Source organism: Anomaloglossus baeobatrachus, chromosome 3, assembly GCF_048569485.1.
Source record: "Anomaloglossus baeobatrachus isolate aAnoBae1 chromosome 3, aAnoBae1.hap1, whole genome shotgun sequence".
NCBI classification, from domain to species: Eukaryota; Metazoa; Chordata; class Amphibia; order Anura; family Aromobatidae; genus Anomaloglossus; species Anomaloglossus baeobatrachus.
Genome location: NC_134355.1, coordinates 462,959,289 through 462,980,528, shown reverse-complemented (window position 1 = coordinate 462,980,528; position 21,240 = coordinate 462,959,289). Strand labels below are relative to the sequence as shown.

The window sequence follows — 21,240 nt, the reverse complement described above, 5'->3', positions numbered from 1 at the left end:
AGCACCATAGAAAAACACTGGTCTGAGTGCTATCCAATAAAACATCCCAAAGCACTTGTCTGTGTTATACGCTAACTATACGGTAGTGTGAGCGCACTCTCTATAGCACCCGCTAACTCTGATAGCCCCGTACAGAATGTGTATAGCGGAGGTGCGCATGTTCACCCTCCGCTCCATGCAGCTGGACTTTAAACTAATTGGTTTGAAGCCAAAGAGACAAAAACAGTTATGAAAGTAGAAGACTGATAAATCATTTACTTATCCAAAACACATATTTAATATTACTGGAAATAATACTGTACCGGAGGGCTTAGTCAGCAGGCAAAGACAATGTTATTGTGTATCATCAGGGCCATGTGTAAGAAGAGGTCTTATGGCTGTGAAAATACAGTGATACCTCGGTTTTCGTTGATAATCCGTCTGAATACAATCAATGAAAACCGAAACCGATTAAAACCGAAGCAATTATTTACATAGGAATCAATGTAAATCCAATTATTTCGTTTTAGACACTCTAAAATACATACAAAAACCACATTTTATAGGTAATAAAGATAGTGTTTAATACTAAAAACAATAAGAAATGAATATAAAAGGAATATTAAATGAATATGAAACACTAATATAAAGAAAAGAAACATTTTATCTTACATTTCTTACATATATTTTGAAACTGACGAGCGGGGTGACACACACACAATGCCATACAGAGCCGGAAAATGCATGGATCACCCTTTGTTTTTGCAAAAATAGCAGCGTAGTCATGTGGGCAAGCAGACGAAAGCAAACAAAAACCGAGGCAATCAACGAAAACCGAGGCAAATTTTTAGTGGAAAAAAACAATGAAAACCGAAACCAATGATAACCAAGATTAACGAAAACCGAGGTACCACTGTATGTCCTCATGTATAAGTGCTACGTGGTACGAGATACAGGTCACACATGAGACTGCTTATTACAGCTATTTGCTATTGATCATTTTTCATCTATACTGTATGTACCACAATAACTCCTCATAGAATCCAAGGGACACTACAATGCTTTATTGGCCCTAAGCTGGCGCTACAGAAGGATTGCGGTTGCTTGCTGGGGTTCCCAGTATTGTGATCATTTTCTCCATTCCCCTCATTTTTTAACTGGAATTGTTCAAAGTGAATAACACACAGGGAATCTTTTTTCAGCAGGTTGATGCTTCCAAATTTGAGGACAACATAAGTTCTACAGAAACTGTAATTCTGGGATGGGGGGGGTTGATGGATGTCTTGCAATGCTAATGTCACCCTTCATAAGGTGTAATGAAAGCCTATCCTGCCCGCAACTGATTGCCATTTTTCCTTGTAGATTGTATAGAGGTAAAAAGCTGTCCGTTCTCTGGGATTTAGTGGGATGGATATGCATTTCAGACGGCTTATAACCCTAAGGGCTTGTGTAGATGCCCATATTTGCATTTCGAGTGCCATTCAACCAAACAGCGGATCGGACTCTGACCAATGTTGTTCTAAGGGGCCGTGCATAAGTGCAATTTTTTTTACTTTGTCCAAGGAATAAAATAAAAAAAGAAATCTTTGCATGCCCGAGTTGCCACTATAAATCGAATCGCCCTCAGCCGTGCAAGTCAATGGGTCCGTGGGAAAAAAAAAAATCAGAGTTTTTTACTTTCACGGACTGACACAATGGAGATGATAGAAAAAAATTAATCTTCTCCACAGCTGAGAAAATCGGATCACGGTCCTTTTTTTTCACAACTGAGAAAATCATCAGTCATCTGCACCTAGCCTGATGATCATTTATCTGTACTATACTGAAAAGTATTGGTGCATTTCCACCTGACAATCCAGGCCACCGAAGGACTACATGTAATCCAACGGGCGACCATCCACACATCTAATTACAGAAAATATTCTGCTGATAACCATGATTTTTTTTGACTGATAAAAAATCTTTGCACCCAACAAATAAGCATTTTGCATGTTCGTCGGGTGATTGCTGACTGGTTTATACATGCCGATAATTGAGAAAGCATTCCTACGAATGTTGGTTCCCGGATTATCAACCTGTGAATAAATCAGAATTAGGCTAGTTTCACACTTGCGTTCAGCGCATTCCATCACTATGGAGAATAGCGCAGTCCGTTAACGCATTCTCCATAGACTTGTATGGGCGACGCACTGTAACGCAAGTGTCTGCGTTGCATCCGCTGGACGATGCAGCGTCGTTATTTTGACGCTGCGTCGGGCGGATGGAACGCAGCATGTAACGTTTTCCTGCGCTTGGCGGAGTGTCAAAAAAACGCAACCTGCAGGAATCCGTTAGGCGTCCGTTGTTTTTATAATGGACGCCTATGGTGGCGGATTCCGTTAGAATGCGTCATTTGACGGATTCCGTTAACGCAGCTGTCTTTACACAACTGCGCATGCTCAGATGTGTAAAGTCAAGGAAAAAAAACTACACCGGATTGCGTTATTTTGTACGATCTGTAGCATGCTTTGTGCCACTATATGCAACGCATCCGTTACATGCGTCACACAACGCAATGCTACGGATCCCGTCCAACGCAAGTGTGAAACTAGCCTTAATGTTGCAAAACTGCCATGATAAGACATCATTTGTGATTCTAGGATAACTGGGTTTACTTTTGGAACTGCACTTTATACAGTACATTATATGATATCATCTATGCTGTGCTTGTTGCTATACATAAATCTATATTGTTGATGCTGTGCTTGTTGCTATACATAAATCTATATTGTTGACAATGATGGCATTTTTTGTCTCCCAGACACAAGGCAAAGTGGTGCTGATCACAGGCTGCGACTCAGGTTTTGGATTAGCCTTGGCAAAACATTTACATAATTTAGGGTTTACCGTGTTTGCAGGTTGTTTATTAAAGGTGAGTGACATCCTACATTGCCTTCCACCAAAATGATTGACAGCTCTGTGCGTTCTTTGCTCTATTTGGCCTTTGTGGGTTGTTTGGGCACCAGTACCATTGGGTTCATGTGACCTGTATCATATTTATACAGTATTTTGTGGACATTTGCAAATGTTTTGGTACAATCATCTTTAAGAAAAAAACGTCATTTGCATTGTGCCACCCCGTCAAGCATGATGCAGCTCCTGTTATCTCTGCCCATGTATTTTCTCTGTAAGCAGTTTGCACAGAGTTCCATAGGAGATTAGTGTGTAGTTTGTAGATTTTGTCATGCACACAATTAATTAGAAGAGAAAACTGCTCGAGCAGCGAAAGATAAAACCAGGCTTTGTAAAGCTGCCGCTCCGGTAAGCAGAAGAAGCTTTGTAAACGCCTCCACGATTACGGATTACAGATTCTGGGAATTATAAATCCAACATTTTCTGGTGATTATCCTATTTATTAACCAAATCTCTCATTTGTAAAAAATAAATAAATAAAAAATTATAAGAAACTGACTTAATGAGCCATTCACCGTTTTACTGTGCCGTCCGTGTGTACCTACATGATTACAAAGGGCAATGATCAGAACCATTACTGTAAACGCCTGACTGCCAAGCATTGACGTAAAAGTCGATATAGAAGGACCTTTACTTCCCAAGAAATTGGCCAATACGTTGACCTGGCACAGGATTGTTTGCAGTAGTAGCTGAATGACAGAAAGGCTCTTTAGATTGTCTTTGTAGAATTTACGATATCGCTCAGGCTTGTAGATTAAAAAACACTTCCCTTATATTACTGATAAGGAGATCAATAAGACATAACCAGACAAATGTTTTCAGTTTAAAGGGAACCTGTCAGGGTCAATATGCACCCAGAACCACGAGCAGCTCTTGGTGCATATTTCTAATCCCTGCCTAACTGTCCCAGCCTATAGTAGCATAGATAAAGAGATCTTTAGAAAAGTATTTCTAAAGATCTTTTATCAAATGCTAATGAGGCCAGCGACTATTCATGAGGGTGTTACTTTCCCTGACTAGTCGGCCCCCATAGAATGTTAGCATGGCCCTGTGGGTACTAACATGCTAATGAATGCTCAGCATCAGAGGTATGGTCGTGCTCACCTCTCGGCTGCCACCACTGGTTATCGGCTCTATGAGCATGATCAGAAGTCCTGGGCTTCTAGTCATGCTTACTGTGAAGCCTGGTGTACGTGTCCAAGCTTCAAAGTGGTGTAGTGTGCATGAACGGAAATCCAGGGACGTTCTGATCTTGCGCACTGAGCCGAAAACCAGTGGTGGCAGCAGAGGTGATTCCGACCATGCCTCTGACAATGCGCATTCATTAACATGTTAGTACGCCCACAGGGGTATGCTAACATGCTAAGGGGGCCGACTAGCCAGGGAAAGTAACGCCCTTGCGACTAGTCGCTGGTCTCATTAGCATATGATAAAAGATATTTAGAAATACTTTTTCTAAAGATCCCTATATCTATGCTAGTGTATACATGGACAGTTAGGCACAGATTAGCAATATGCACCAAGAACTGCTTATGGTTCTGGGTGCATAATGTACCTGACAGGTTCCCTTTAAAACATGACATACCAAAAAAAAACAAAAATGCTATTATGAAAAAAAAACACAAGTAACCTAATTTAGCAAATTGTTGCAGAGAATCTGCAATATCAAAAATTCACCAAATACTCATTGTTGCCCAACAAACCTTAAAAAAAGCTTTTTTTTATTATATCAACAAAAAAATTTACAAGACAGTAAAAATACCCAAAAAGTAGCACTTCAACATGAGCTGTAGATCAACAAAGCCCAATCCAAGTAGGAAAGGGATGACAGGAGTGACAGAGAAGTAAATAGAAAAATATAAATAATTTATTCATGCATTTAAAAAAACTATTAAAATTAGCAAAGTGCTTCACCAACGATAGACGTGGGCCAGTGTGGAGATACAGTCAGGGCCAGAAATATTTGGACAGTGACACAAGTTTTGTTATTTTAGCTGTTTACAAAAACATGTAATTGGACAAGGGACTCTAAGGGCTGCAATTAACTCTGAAGGCGTCTCCCTCGTTATCCTGTAATCAATGAAGTAGTTAAAAGGTCTGGGGTTGATTACAGGTGTGTGGTTTTGCATTTGGAAGCTGTTGCTGTGACCAGACAACATGCGGTCTAAGGAACTCTCAATTGAGGTGAAGCAGAACATCCTGAGGCTGAAAAAAAAGAAAAAATCCATCAGAGAGATAGCAGACATGCTTGGAGTAGCAAAATCAACAGTCGGGTACATTCTGAGAAAAAAGGAATTGACTGGTGAGCTTGGGAACTCAAAAAGGCCTGGGCGTCCACGGATGACAACAGTGGTGGATGATCGCCGCATACTTTCTTTGGTGAAGAAGAACCCGTTCACAACATCAACTGAAGTCCAGAACACTCTCAGTGAAGTAGGTGTATCTGTCTCTAAGTCAACAGTAAAGAGAAGACTCCATGAAAGTAAATACAAAGGGTTCACATCTAGATGCAAACCATTCATCAATTCCAAAAATAGACAGGCCAGAGTTAAATTTGCTGAAAAACACCTCATGAAGCCAGCTCAGTTCTGGAAAAGTATTCTATGGACAGATGAGACAAAGATCAACCTGTACCAGAATGATGGGAAGAAAAAAGTTTGGAGAAGAAAGGGAACGGCACATGATCCAAGGCACACCACATCATCTGTAAAACATGGTGGAGGCAACGTGATGGCATGGGCATGCATGGCTTTCAATGGCACTGGGTCACTTGTGTTTATTGATGACATAACAGCAGACAAGAGTAGCCGGATGAATTCTGAAGTGTACCGGGATATACTTTCAGCCCAGATTCAGCCAAATGCCGCAAAGTTGATCGGACGGCGCTTCATAGTACAGATGGACAATGACCCCAAGCATACAGCCAAAGCTACCCAGGAGTTCATGAGTGCAAAAAAGTGGAACATTCTGCAATGGCCAAGTCAATCACCAGATCTTAACCCAATTGAGCATGCATTTCACTTGCTCAAATCCAGACTTAAGACGGAAAGACCCACAAACAAGCAAGACCTGAAGGCTGCGGCTGTAAAGGCCTGGCAAAGCATTAAGAAGGAGGAAACCCAGCGTTTGGTGATGTCCATGGGTTCCAGACTTAAGGCAGTGATTGCCTCCAAAGGATTCGCAACAAAATATTGAAAATAAAAATATTTTTTTTGGGTTTGGTTTATTTGTCCAATTACTTTTGACCTCCTAAAATGTGGAGTGTTTGTAAAGAAAGGTGTACAATTCCTACAATTTCTATCAGATATTTTTGTTCAAACCTTCAGATTAAACGTTACAATCTGCGCTTGAATTCTGTTGTAGAGGTTTCATTTCAAATCCAATGTGGTGGCATGCAGAGCCCAACTCGCGAAAATTGTGTCACTGTCCAAATATTTCTGGACCTAACTGTATGTATACAAATGTCAAGAAATGTAAAGGTAGAAACAATATTGGTATAGCATAAACCTTATACGTAAAAGCTGGAGTAATGATGAGAGCCAAAAGAGTGTGTATAACAGTGATATGCCTAGAATAGGGGATAAATAAACGTGTCAGTGGAAGATAATCCCCATACTAAACAATTTAGACCAGAGATACATTAAAGCATTCTAGTTCTCAATGACTACCTGTAGGTAATAGATGCTGATGGCTGAAAGGTGATCCCCAGGTTCCACGCCCTCCTCAAAGCCCGACGCGTTTCGCCCAAAAAAGCATATGTGAATATCTGTGAAACTGGCATTATATGTAGTTTTATTTTTGTAACATGCAGATTTGACTTGTATTATTATGTACTTATAAGTCTTTTGCATGTGGGTTTCTAGGATAAGAACGGTGAAGGTGCTCAGGAGCTGCAGAGTTTACATTGCGATCGTATGAAGGTGCTGCAGCTGAATGTCTGCAGTGAGGAAGAAGTTACACAAGCTGTTGAGTTTGTGACGAAAAACTTGGAAGATCCTGGTAAAGGTACATTCAACTTCTACAGTACTAACGCTATGCAGAGAATTAAGTGCAGCACATTCTCCTAAATGATTTTATGTCATTGAGACGTAATACACCCGGGATGGAGATTGTGCGTCAGCGCTCGCATACAGTACCGTATTACAGTGTGCTACCATATATTCACTAACATGGCATGCTACCATTTATTTTCTTTGAACAGAGTGTTAACAGATGTCCCATTTTTAGAATTCTGAACAACAATTCTTCGTATGAACTTATCATATGAATATAAGATACATCACAATCATGAGATAATACAGCTATGCTGCAGCAATATCTACTGAATACAGATGGAGTTTTCACCCCTTCTCACAAAAGGACGTAACTGTATGTCTTCATTGCAGGTCAGTTACTGCAATCCACCATACAGTTATGTTCTAGTGAAGGTGCAGGCTCAAGAGTTCAGCCCGAAGCATTCACAGCAGGTTTCACATGCAGCATATGCCTGACATTTGATACTAAAAGAAGAGGGGAGGCCAGATGATGTACTGAGCACTTCCTAAAGAACATAAAGCAAAAAAGAAAATGGAAGCATAAGGCTATGTGTCCACGGGACCTTGTTTCTGCAAATTTTGCCGCGGAAAACCTGCAGATTTTTCTGGATTTTCCAGATAAATCCGCAGGTTTTAACATGTACAGTCACTCCCCATGTTATCCTATGGGACATGGGGAGTGCTGTGTCCACGCTGCGGAAAGTGCGGCTGCCGACCATGCTGCGGATGTAGGCATCCGAATGTATAATGCATGTCAATTATTCATGCGGAATTACCTGCGGCTGTCCCGGCCCTCCACTATGGAGATAAGAGGCCGGGACGTCCGCAGGTAAGCTGCATGAATCTCCGCATGTTTCCCGCAGCTATTCCGCTATAATCTAGCAGCTAAAAATAGCTGCGGACGCCGGCGGGCAGCTGCGGGAAGCATGCGCTCGTACCAGCGGATACATCCGCAGGTACGAGCGCCCGTGGGCACATAGCCTAAGGCTCAAGTAAAAGGTAATAATTATTAAATATGTAGGAGAGAAGAACAGAATAAAAAATAAGAGAATGACACAAAATAATCACACGACAAGCTGTGGTACTAAATATAAATCTATAAAATGCTGGGTTCAATTAATTGAAAATATAGAAATATAGTAAAAAAAATCAAAATCAGTCAATCAATGGCAGATAATTTGATAACCTCTAAATCCCAAGACGACGCGTTTCGCGTTGGCGTCTTCCCCTAGGCTGCTGCAGGGAACCTCTATTTTATGACCATATACCAGTATTTAGGTTAGTACTACAAATTGAAACAGATTAAGGGTGATCCCAGTATATAATAAGTAAAGTGTACTTGAAGTTTAACCCAAATGGGAAGCATTAATATGACACCCCATGAATAAATAAAAGAACTAATACATGAAATAGAGGTGACCTGTAGTAGCCTGGTGGAAGAAGCTAATGTGAAATGCATGGTCTTGGGATGTATATGTAGCGCTTCACGGGCGCGATGTCACAGGCGGCCTTAGCCCGGCTCGGTTGCGCCGAGGCATACAGAAGATGGCAGGGGAGAGATGATGGGGGTAGTAGTGAGGTACTTTTCGTGACACCACCTGTGGCATGTGGACAGGGAATGGTCCGCCACTGCTGTCGCTGTCCTCCGGGACAGATGGTAGTAGCAGCCATGGATGGTATCGCTCTCCACAGGTAGAGCGGGCCCCAGGGAGGATGATGAGGGGAGTAGTAATGGCGGCGGGGAGCGGCAGTACGGGTAATAAAGAGTCAGAGTCTATGGTTGCGATTCCAGGTTGTTTACTCACTCTTAGTGCTGTGCCGCTCACCAAGGTAATACCGGTCACTTGCTATGTCGGGCTCCTTTGAACCCGAATCCCTTAAGAGATCAGCCCGGTTTGGTGTTCGGTGGGTTTCTCCTTGTAACATCTGTCTGTGGATTCCCTGGCTTGAAGCTACTAGGGGACCCTTGGTTTCACGAGATGTACTCTTGTCCCTATCTGCAGGTGCCGTGGTTCCGATGTGGGGTCCGGCTTGAAGCGAGGCTCCGGATCCTATATGGCACTGTGCTTTCGGGCACTGTGTGGTCAGGGAAGCTTGAAACTTTCCCCGTCCAGCCAGATTCTGGAAAATCAACTTGAAGTATGATCTTCCTTAGGGTCCTGCCGCCCTGTGTGGCGTCGGTTCCGTGGGGAGCAGAGATCCCTCTCCCCACAGCAATCATGTGAACTTTCTCTTTCTTCCCACTGGACCACTCCTGAGATGCGACTGCTCCCTTCCTCTCCTGCTGGACTAGACTGCCTGCCTGAGTGTGGCTGGCTCACTAGTTTTGTTAATTGTGGTGTGACTCCAAACTCCCCCTGCTGGCTGCACCTCCCCCCTCCCAGGTCCTAAGCTAGTGGGACTGGGGCCCCTGTTGAGGACATCCTATAAATGCCACTCTGTGTGCGACCCCTTTATTACCCGACCCTAGCCCAGTCCCCAGTGGGAACAGGGCAACCTGGTGTGCATTTGAGTGTATAATGTGGTGTAAGCGGGACTGACCTCCTCAGGAACCGGGTTTAGCATTGTACCCAATTTGGGTGCAATATTCTGTGGCGACTGAAGCCTCAGGGGCGCCACATATATGTTATCAAACTATCTGCTATTGATTGATTTTTTTTTTACTATATTTGTATCGTTTCAATGAATTGGATGCAGGATTTTATAGCTTTATATTTGGTAGCACAGCTTGTCCTGGATAATTTTATGTGATTTTCTCCTTTCTATTTCTGGTTTTATCTCCTATAGATTTCATAAAGATTACATTTTATTTGAGTCTTACGCTTCCATTTTTTGAGGGGGTTTGTGTAAATGACACTTGTTGCAACACCCTAGACTGCAGATACCAGTGATTCCGAACATTTGTCCTCTTAAGGGCCATTTACACGCTGCGATATCGCTAACGATATATCGTCGGGGTCACAGTGTTTGTGACGCACATCCGGCGTTGTTAGCGACGTCGCAGTGTGTAACACGTATGAGGGACCTTAAACGATCGCAAAAGAGGCAAAAATCGTTGGTATGTGAGATGTCGTTCACTTACCAAAAATCGTTGCCTATTCAGTAGCGAGGTTGTTTGTCACTCCTGCGGCAGCACAAATCGCTATTTGTGAGACCTCAGGAACGAGGAACAACCTCGTACCTGCGGCCGCCCGCAATGAGGAAGGAAGTGGGCGGGATGTTCGTCCCGCTCATCTCCGTCCCTCCGCTTCTATTGGATGGCTGCCGTGTGACGTCGCTGTGACGCTGCACGTACCGCCCCCTTAGAAAGGAGGCAGTTCCCCGGCCACAGCGACGTCGCAGGGAAGGTAAGTCCGTGTGACGGGTGTAAGCGATGTTGTGCGCCACGGGCAGCGATTTGCCCGTGACGCACAACCGACGGGGGCGGGTACGCTCGCTAGCGATATAGATAGCGATATTGCAGCGTGTAAAGTACCCTCTAGTTCGCAGCCATGACATATAGGATTGTAACTGAGCTCCTTCAGTAAATGTGCACAGCAATGTTGTCTTTAATTTGCCGTGCAGTTCGTTAATTTTTAATGGCAGATTTGCAGCACTTTTTTAGGCTGGTTGTAGATGTAATCCACCTGAAAAAGACACCAAGTACACATATCATAAGACAGCTATATTATGTAAATAAGCTATAAAGTGTTAACTATTATTCAAGGGAAGGTGTCGCGTTTTTTTATTTTTGTATTAATAATAGTGATTATGAAATAAAGTATTTTTAATACAAAATTAAAATCACTGTTTATTTAGTTTTTATTTAATTCTAATTTTACTGAAACACTGGGGGCTGCCATCTCGGATTTGGTGTTTGTAACGACAGTTATTCACCTCATTTATGGCAGCCCCCTAGGCACAGAGGACAGTGGTCAGAATCCGACCCCATTTAGTAACATTAGAGAAGGCGTCTGCTGTGAAATGAATGCGCCCCCTGGGCTGTCCAGATCGCGGCAGAGGGAGGAGATCAGTGCCATCTTTGTGGAGCAACAGCATGTGCACTTTCACCCTGTCACCCACCGTGTTGGATGGGGTGAGTACCGGCGCCGGGCAACGGTGATTGCACCGTTACTGATCCTGGCATGCTGCTCCCCACTCTGCCGTTCACCCCCCCCCACCCCCATACTCTGCCGCGGACCCCCGCACTCTGCCGCGCCCCCTTCCCCGTCCCACACTGCCGTGGACCCCCTCCTGCGGACAACCCTCCCCCGCACTATGCCGCGGACCCCTCTCCTCCCTCCCCCACAGTCTGCCGCGGACCCCCCTCCCCGCGTGTGCTCACCTTGGGCCTCTGCTGCTCGTACTGTGATGTCTGACAGGACAGGCTGCCGAGGCGCAAGTCTGAGGTGAGTGCATACGGCATTGGGATACAGTCAGCGAGCTGAGCGAGGCATTGGGAAACAGTCAGTAGGCAGTGTGGGGGCATTGAGAAACAGTCAGTAGGCAGTGTAGGGGAATTGGGAAACAGTCAGTAGGCAATGTGGGCCACCTGTGGCCACCAAGAAAATGGCTCTGCACTGTGATCCTAAACTTCATTCTCTTATCCTTTTGGAAACACCCAAAAGGGGAGGGGGAGGTGACATCACACACAGGAGAGCAGATTCTGCCCACTTTACTGCAGCTATAATGTGAGCTGTTTCTACAGTAGGATTTCTTTAGGATTTCAGCAGCTGCTCCTTCTAGTGTTTAAGAGTGGAACATATCAAACTTTAATTTTTTATATATATATTTTTCTCAATTAAAAACAAATAATTTTATTTAAACATAACCTTAAAACATTAATACTTTACATTTTTTTAGTTATTGAAGAATTATTATTTTTTTTTTACGACACCTTCCCTTTAAGCAAACTGAGCGTAAAACGGTGACGTCTGCAGTAACGGAGCAGTGGCCTGAATTAGCATTAGAAGAAATCAGGGATTCTATGGACTGTACATTGTCTGAAAACTTGACCATATACTTAATTTCCTTTGCAGGTTTGTGGGGTTTGGTGAATAATGCTGGGATTTCTACATTTGGAGAAGTAGAATTCACAAGTTTAGACACATATAAAGAAATAGCAGAAGTGAACTTGTGGGGAACAATAAGAGTCACGAAAGCATTCTTACCATTAGTACGTCAGAGCAAAGGTAAGTGACATCACAGTGTTACCAAGAAAGCTGGTAACATTTCACAGGGTTTATGCCATATGCTGTAAACGTTCTTAAAACAAAAAACCTACAAACCGAGTACTACTTACCCTCCCTGGGTCCCTGCTCTCCTCTACTGCCTCAGTTTCTGTTTAGCTGTAGCGGTGACATCATGTTGACAGCACAGCAGCCAATCACTGAGCTCATTAGCTCTGCCCATGTAGCCAGTGCAAGCTGCTGAGCTCCGTGATTTACTGCAGCGCTGTTAATATGGCATTATCACTGCAGCTAGCCAACAGAAATAGGACAGCAGTGGAAAGCCAGTAAGCATCTGGGGAAGGTAAGTAGTACTCTGTCGTGTCAGCACTGTGTCTCCCGTGACTTTGTTATGGCACTTTAGCCTTACATACAGGTGATAATGGATGCTGCACTCTCACTTCTCCAAGGATCATGCCTTTGGACAAACCTCAGACAAACGGAAGTAATGAGAGTCTAACAGCCTAATAGTGGCCGCTAATTGGCTTCAGGGCTCACGTGGCATAACACATGATGCCAACTTTACTGGAATAGCATGGTCACGGAGGGGAGGGGAGTTTAAAGTGTTTTTTTTTATTTTAGGGTTTTGCAGGTACTACGCAACCTCTTTAAGACACTGTACCCACTTGCAGAATTCATAACACCTGTAACAGATCTGTTTCATATATTTTTAATGTATGCAAATCTATGTAACCTACCAGCTCATAATGTAAAAGATCTGACTGGAATGAAATCTAGCTTAAGGGGTACTTCTCACATAGCGAGATCGCTGCTGAGTCACAGCTTTTGTGACGTACCAGTGACCTCATCAGCGATCTCGCTGTGTGTGACACTAAGCAGCGACCTGTCCCCTGCTGAGAAATCGCTGATCATTACACACTGTTCTGGTTCAATTTTTGGTCGTCGGGCTCCCGCAGGGCAGCATGCATTGGTGTGTTTGACACCTTACCCAACGACCTCGTTCGCGACTCACGTAGCCGTGCATCTTCGTTGTTTTCCGCGCCCTCTCTGCTCCGATTGGTGATTGCTACTGCGTTCGGATTGGCCCCTTCCATCCTTTGTTCTGGCTTATAGAGCGCAGTACATTTCAGAGGGCTGAATTCACTTGTCCCGGACCACGTGTAGCAGCAGATCGTAATACAGTCCATTCTGCATCAGGACTGTAGTATGGACAAGGATGGAGAAGGATGGAAGCGCTATTATGTTGCCTTCTCTAAAGGCGAGTCCGCCCAGTCACAACGCAGTTACGACCACCAATCGGAGCAGAGGGGGTGCGAAAAAGGCAATGTAGATGCACGCCTATGTTGCTAATCAAGATTTGATTCGTGCTATGTGACAGGGTCCCAGCGACCGCCGTATCGTTGCTGCGTCGTTGGGAAGATCTGGCTGATTGACAGCTCACTAGCGACCCTGTAGCGACGTACCAGCGATCCAGACCAGGTCATATCGTGGTCGGAATCGCTGGTACCTCGTTTAGTGTGACGGTACCCTAAGGCTGGAGTCACACTTGCTTATGACTCGCACGAGTGCAATGTGAGAAAATCTCGCATTGCATTCGGCCCCATGTAAGTGTGGCGCCCCTGACCTGGTCAGGCACCACTGAGTGCTGCACCCATGCTGGGACAGTACAATACAGGTAATCCAGATGGCTGACTGGGGTGTGGAACACAGGCGCATAGTGATCAGGCCTCACACATGTACCTAAGAGAGGACCCCTGGGGATCCCAGGAGGGGGCAGAGCCTACGCCTTCACTGGAATAGTGGAGGGGGTGAGAGCTTCCATCTCCTCTCAAGGGGTGTGGTAAGAGAGTCTGGTTGCTAGGTGGCGTAGGCAGACACAAGTGGGGAAGGAAAGAGAGATAGGAGGAGTTAGTTAGAGCTGGGAGCTCGGACTGAGGAGATGTCAGCAGAAAGAGCAGAGATGGAAAAACCCACCAGTGAGTCGGTTAGAGCAGAACTCCAGAGGGCTCAGTGAGGAGCAGACCTGTGGGGCTGATGCTGTCTAACAGCGCCCGCGCAGTGACTACAGACGGGGGAGAACGGTCAACTAGAAGTGCTGCCTGAAAGCCAGCTTCAGCTAGAGAGTGCACGGAGTGGGAAGTACGGAGACTTCTAGAGAGCACCAGGCCCAACCGGGCGGCAGATCCCGAAGCGAGGATAGATTCACCTTTCCCTGCTAAACCTGCCGGTGTGGGGCTCTTACAGCCCACACCACAACACTACAAAAGCCGCAGCCACGTAACCGCAGTGAGGGCCCATAGGTCATAGGAGGCAAGAGGCTGGAGTGGCCTGGTCCGGGGAACAAGCACACGGCACACAAGAAGGGGAGAGAGGCTTGGAGCATCTTCCCTGGGTGACCCCCATAGGGACTCAAAGTCGGGGTCACCCCAAACCACCAAGGGCTAAGGAAGGCGAGTCAGTAGTCACCCTCATAAAGTCAGCCTGAAGGACACCTGGTTCCCATCTGGTTCATCTCAGCTACGCCCGGGCTACTCACCCTGCCATCTAATGTGAGTAAAAACCCTGAAAGACATCCTGCCTGTGTGGTCATTCTGCGACTTGTGGTACTACAAACCTACACAGGGCCCTGGGGCTTGCCTCACTCTCAGGAGGCTACTACATCTAACTGCACACACCATCAGCCCCAGGCGACCCTCAACCTGCAGTGGCGGTCCCTACTGACCGCAATGCTGAGAGTGGCGTCACGATCAAACAAGAAGATTTCCTACCAGTGACGGAGATCCAGCAACGTGGAGTCCCTGAAGGTAACGCACCGACACCGACACACCAGCACCGGCGGGGCTTCACATCTGGCGTCACGAACAGGATAAGGACTAGACCTGTTCAGACAGGTGACCATGTGCCTGGGCGGTCCGCTTGAAAAATTGGAAGCGCCGCCATATTGCCACCATGAAAAGCGCGCTGAAAAACAACAGCAGCCCGCGCTGGGAGAAGTTACCGCCCACGAAGAGGTGTGGCTACCCAGAGATCCCCTGCAGAGTTCTGACCTTGCCAGCTATGAGAGTGGAAGCGTCGAGAAACGGCGGAACAGAAAGGGAGCCACAAGCCTGCTGCTGGGAGAGAAGCTGCTGAAAGAGGCAGAACAGAAGCTGGACAGCTTGCTACAGGAGGCAGCGACGAGGCCACCGCTGGGAGATCGTGCGGAAGACGGCGCAGAAGGAATGGCGTCTGACAGCAGGAACCCAGAACCAGGCTCCGCTGCCTGGTGGTATCGGGAGCTGGCCCAGTTCTGTGATCGACTGGAGACCCGGGTCATAGAGCAGGTCAGAGAAGAGTACGCGGAGTTCCTGGGGATGGCTGCGGCGGTGCGGACCTACGAGGAGGGAGCCGCGCGACGCATGTCAGACCGAGCGGCGACGACGCAGACCCCGATGCTGCCACCGGTGGGTGAGTCAAGTGATGCCCCGGCCAGCGCGAGTGCCCCGACCCCTGCAGCCACGCCCGCGGTCCCCGAAGAGGCGCCCGGCGCGGCGATGCTGGACCAGGCCGCAGCCACGCTAGAAGCAGCCCGCCAAGCCCAGGCCGCTGCAGCGATGCCCCGCCTGTCCCGCAGGGCTCCGACCACCACGGCAGTGCTCATCCGTGCTGCAGGTGTGACGCTGACCCAGGCTGCCACCCTGCTGAACCCAGCCCGCCAAGACTCCAACGCAGCAGCGACGCTCGTCCGCGCCGCAGGTGATATGCTGAACCAGGCCGCAGCCCCGCCGGGTGCGGCCCGCCAAGCTCCGACCACCGCAGCGATGCCCTGCCCGGCCCGCACAGACCAGGCCGCCGCAGCGATGCCCTGCCCGGCCCGCACAGACCAGGCCGCCGCAGCGATGCCCTGCCCGGCCCGCACAGATCAGGCCGCCGCAGCGATGCCCTGCCCGGCCCGCACAGATCAGGCCGCCGCAGCGATGCCCTGCCCGGCCCGCACAGACCAGGCCGCCGCAGCGATGCCCTGCCCGGCCCGCCAAGACCAGGCCGCCGCCATACAGGGCGCGGCCCGCCAAGATAAAAGAGACATACCATTTACCCCGGCCTGTAAGGCCAGAGCTGATACCGCTCCCCAATCCACGGAGGTCTCTGATAGGAAGCCCACGCTGGAGGAAGAATACTGGCAGATGAGGGCTGACATGGAGGCCAAGTTTCCCCAGTGGTTGGTGGATCTGTACCTGCGCCCCCCATGCACCCCTGAGGAGATTCAGGCAACCCCTGCAGCCGCGCCGGAGAGTCCCCCGCCCGGGCCAGCAGAAGAAAGTCCATCCCCAGTCCTGCCACCAGAGGAGTGCCAGGAAGAACTAAGGGGGAGAGGAGGCCAGGAAGCAGAAGGGCTAACTCCGACGCCAGCCGCAGCAGACCCCTACCCAGAGCCGGAGATGCTGCCCTATTCCCGCTGGGAGGAGGAAGACTTGACACCGTCAGCAGACGAAGATCAGCCCAAAGACCTCACCTGGGAGCCTGCAGGCATGAACCCAGCCCGCAAGACACGGCGCAGCAGATCAAAGCGCCCTCCGACACCACAGTCCCCAGAACAGAAAGAGGTTACAGCCAGAGATCTGGAGGAGAAAAGGTGCCTAAGAAGGTCCAAAGCCCAGGCTAGAGGACCCCTTTACAGAGGAATAGTAGAGGACTTCAACTTGAAAAGTGGATACGGCTTCATTGTAGTGAAAGGAATAAAAGAGGGCATATTTGTTAACAGGAGAGATGTTCAAGCCCACCTGCCCAGAGGACATTCCGGCAGAAATTTGAAAATTGGAGAAGCAGTACAGTTCACTCTGCATGAAGGTGAAAGGGGATTGTATGCGCTCGATGTAGCACCATGTCCAAGACAAGAAAGACAAGAAAGACAAGAAAGACAAGAAAGACAAGAAAGACAAGAAAGACAAGAAAGACAAGACAGAGATAAAGAAACAGATACAGAAAAGGAATCAGATGCAGACCAAGAAAGGAAAGACACAGAACCTATAGATGAGGCAACCACAGATGAAGAAAGAGACAAAGAGCAGGAAAGTCACAGGTGCCAGTGCCCAACGTGCCCTCGCCCTAGTGAAAAAGAGGAGTAAAGTAAAGGAAAGTAAGAAGAGAAGTTACTGTTTTGATCAGTTTTGAAAAGTTTTGTTTTGCAACGTTTAAGAAATGCGCCCACAAAAACTATTGTGAGAAACAAACTTAAGGCTATGAACTTGCTATAGCCACAAACTCTCGCAGTGTAAATAGTTACACCAGTGGCACCACCACCAGGGCCAGCCTGTTTAGGGGCTTGGCTCGTCTGCAACCAGGGGGGCCCGTCCGTAGAAAAGGGCCTTGGCTCACCTGCGACCAGAGAGCACGCCTGTTTATGGGGCCTTGGCTCACCACCACAAAGAGGGTACCTGGTCAGCACCAACTGTGGAGTCCGCCTCTGCATCCTGCCAGAAGAGGCTGACGGCGCGGATCCACCAGGCCAGGTATACCCTGAAACCACCAGCCCATGAAAGCCGCCTATACATCCTGCCAGAAGTGGCTGAAGTTGCGGCCAACGTGAGAGGGTTTTGGGTGGGTTAACGGACTTGTGGGTGGAGGGTGGTGATGTCTGATACCTGGTGCTTTTAAAAATGTTTTACATGTTTTAATGTTTTATGCATTTTAAAATGTTGTCTTGCAGCCCGAGGACGTGCTGGTGATAACTAAGGGGGAATGTGGCGCCCCTGACCTGGTCAGGCACCACTGAGTGCTGCACCCATGCTGGGACAGTACAATACAGGTAATCCAGATGGCTGACTGGGGTGTGGAACACAGGCGCATAGTGATCAGGCCTCACACATGTACCTAAGAGAGGACCCCTGGGGATCCCAGGAGGGGGCAGAGCCTACGCCTTCACTGGAATAGTGGAGGGGGTGAGAGCTTCCATCTCCTCTCAAGGGGTGTGGTAAGAGAGTCTGGTTGCTAGGTGGCGTAGGCAGACACAAGTGGGGAAGGAAAGAGAGATAGGAGGAGTTAGTTAGAGCTGGGAGCTCGGACTGAGGAGATGTCAGCAGAAAGAGCAGAGATGGAAAAACCCACCAGTGAGTCGGTTAGAGCAGAACTCCAGAGGGCTCAGTGAGGAGCAGACCTGTGGGGCTGATGCTGTCTAACAGCGCCCGCGCAGTGACTACAGACGGGGGAGAACGGTCAACTAGAAGTGCTGCCTGAAAGCCAGCTTCAGCTAGAGAGTGCACGGAGTGGGAAGTACGGAGACTTCTAGAGAGCACCAGGCCCAACCGGGCGGCAGATCCCGAAGCGAGGATAGATTCACCTTTCCCTGCTAAACCTGCCGGTGTGGGGCTCTTACAGCCCACACCACAACACTACAAAAGCCGCAGCCACGTAACCGCAGTGAGGGCCCATAGGTCATAGGAGGCAAGAGGCTGGAGTGGCCTGGTCCGGGGAACAAGCACACGGCACACAAGAAGGGGAGAGAGGCTTGGAGCATCTTCCCTGGGTGACCCCCATAGGGACTCAAAGTCGGGGTCACCCCAAACCACCAAGGGCTAAGGAAGGCGAGTCAGTAGTCACCCTCATAAAGTCAGCCTGAAGGACACCTGGTTCCCATCTGGTTCATCTCAGCTACGCCCGGGCTACTCACCCTGCCATCTAATGTGAGTAAAAACCCTGAAAGACATCCTGCCTGTGTGGTCATTCTGCGACTTGTGGTACTACAAACCTACACAGGGCCCTGGGGCTTGCCTCACTCTCAGGAGGCTACTACATCTAACTGCACACACCATCAGCCCCAGGCGACCCTCAACCTGCAGTGGCGGTCCCTACTGACCGCAATGCTGAGAGTGGCGTCACGATCAAACAAGAAGATTTCCTACCAGTGACGGAGATCCAGCAACGTGGAGTCCCTGAAGGTAACGCACCGACACCGACACACCAGCACCGGCGGGGCTTCACATCAGACAATGCTGCAGCTCAGATCTCCATGTTTTTCCTCAGCCCTAAACGGACTGAGAAAAAAAACTGCAGCATGCTGCAGTTGTCTGCGAGAGCCGTATCACTCACAGCCATACAAGTCTTATCGCAAGAGAAACATCGGACTGCACTCTGATGATATCCAAGTGCAGTGCGATATACGCACAGGCTGACAATAGAGGAGATAGGGGGGGGATTAACCCCTCCCTCTCCTCCGCAGCACCCGCCCTCTCCGCAGCTGTGAGCCGATCTCAAGATCGGATCACATTCGCATGAGACTTGGCTCACGCTCGCATCAGAGCCTGAGTCGGGGGTCATTATCATATCGCATCCATTGCTTTCGCATCGGATGCCATACGCTAATGTTACTCCAGCCTAAATAGAAAAAATCCCGGCACTGCCAATCCAGAGGTAGGTATAAAATTAGCTTTAATAGAGATCCAGATAAAAACAAAAACCCCGGAGGGTCACTAAAGGACAATCTACCTTGTGCCTCCTGGTCAACCACTCCCCACCACTGATTAGCAGCTCTCTGTCACTGGACAATGTATACAGAAAGCTGTGGTATGGGGTTATGACTCGCCCACTCCAGGGCCTTAGGTGACTCAGTATCGGGCCGGACTAGTCCGGGGTAGTCAGTGGTGGCGGGGCCCGATTCCGTGACCCTGGTGGAGTCAATTAATGTGGCGGCAGTGGGGGTGATGATTATAATAAAATTTATGAAAGATTCGTGACGCCACGTGTGGTAAATTGCATCTCTTTAGGGCCGCAGCTGCTGGAAGGGACCTCCGGGGCTGATTTATAGCAGCTGAGATGTTGCTTGCTCTCCACAGGTAGAGCGGGTACCCCGGGGCAACCTTTAAGGCTTGGTAAAGTCTATGGTGTTTAAGGATGAGGTGCAGGATAAAGCAGACGACACAGGGCTTGCAGTTTAGATCTTTACTCACTGTTTGGTCTCAATTCGGCAGCTGTCCGGTTGCCCACAGTATGCTGGGATCCACTGTCAGGTAGTTCAGAGGTCAATACTGGTGAACCCCTCCTGTGTCTCTTTCCTGACTGACTTCCTAGCCTTGACCGTTGTAGCTGTGCTAGTCTTGGCCTCCACCACAGGGCCTGAACAAAGGGAGCTAACCGCAGTTGTATCTTGCCCTCTTCACAGGGAATCTGTGGCAGGTTGTGTCCCTGGGTGCTTGCAACCACCCCAGGCCTTTGGTGTTACTTTTGAGGAATTGTCTTTCTTCCCTCTGTCCGGGGACCGTCCCCGAATGCAGCCAGATCCCTCCACCCGATCTTTCAGTGGAACAGGCCACGAGCCAATATGCCCTTCCGTGGCCCTGGGATCCTTTCTTTCTCTGTGTCACCTGGACCTAACTAGACCCCAGGATCTCCACCAGGAACTTCCTTCTGTCCCTTTCTCCTCAGACTGTACTCCTTCACTCTCTGGAGGTAACTACCTCCCTCTCCTCCTCCCTCTGTCTCTCTCAGACTAGACTAGACTTGAACTTCCTGGTTCCCTGTCTATTTTCTCTTTATTACTCCACCCACACACCCACTGACTAGGCCCCACCCACACTATTGGGACCAGAAATGGAACTTACGGCTCCATGAATATATCTATGGGGGTTGCTGCCACTATCCCTGAGGCTAGCGCCACACATCCATGCCTCCGGTACGTGTTTGGCATTTTTTACACGTACCGGAGACACGGAGACACGTACAGCAATGCCACCCTATGGTAGCAGGCACACACACGTAAAACCACACGGAACGTGTGTCCGTGTGCGTTTGTACGTGTGTGCGATTTTCAAAGCGCTGACATGTCCGTTTTTTCACCGGCAGCACGGGTGTCACACGGCCCGCACCCGTACCACACGGGTGTAGTGTGGATGCGGTCCCGTGTGACACGCGCCGGAGAAAACACACATGTCAGTGAAAAAAAAACAAAACATTAACTCACCTTCTCTAGCCCTCCTGTCTCTGCCGCTGCTGCCTCTTGCTGCCGACCGCCGCTCATTATTCTCATTGAATATTCACTTCACTGCCTGGCAGCAGCAGCAGCGGGGAGACGGGAGGGCTGGAGACCGAGGATCAGCACCACGGACAGCAGCGCGGACATCAGGAAGGACCACGTG

At 48.3% G+C, this 21,240-nt stretch overlaps 1 protein-coding gene across 2 annotated transcripts in view; it reads left to right on the top strand.

The window, feature by feature from the left end:
- LOC142296656 (D-beta-hydroxybutyrate dehydrogenase, mitochondrial-like) overlaps positions 1 to 21,240 on the top strand; it is a 45,341-nt gene that overhangs the window by 1,596 nt on the left and 22,505 nt on the right. The window contains exons 2-4 of one of the 2 annotated variants that reach the window (XM_075340525.1): positions 2,780 to 2,890; positions 6,795 to 6,930; positions 11,984 to 12,136. In XM_075340525.1, the coding sequence (XP_075196640.1) occupies positions 2,780 to 2,890; positions 6,795 to 6,930; positions 11,984 to 12,136 (400 nt within the window). Of the gene's footprint in view, positions 1 to 2,779; positions 2,891 to 6,794; positions 6,937 to 11,983; positions 12,137 to 21,240 lie in introns of both variants that reach the window. The other variant, XM_075340524.1, reaches the window with a different exon arrangement.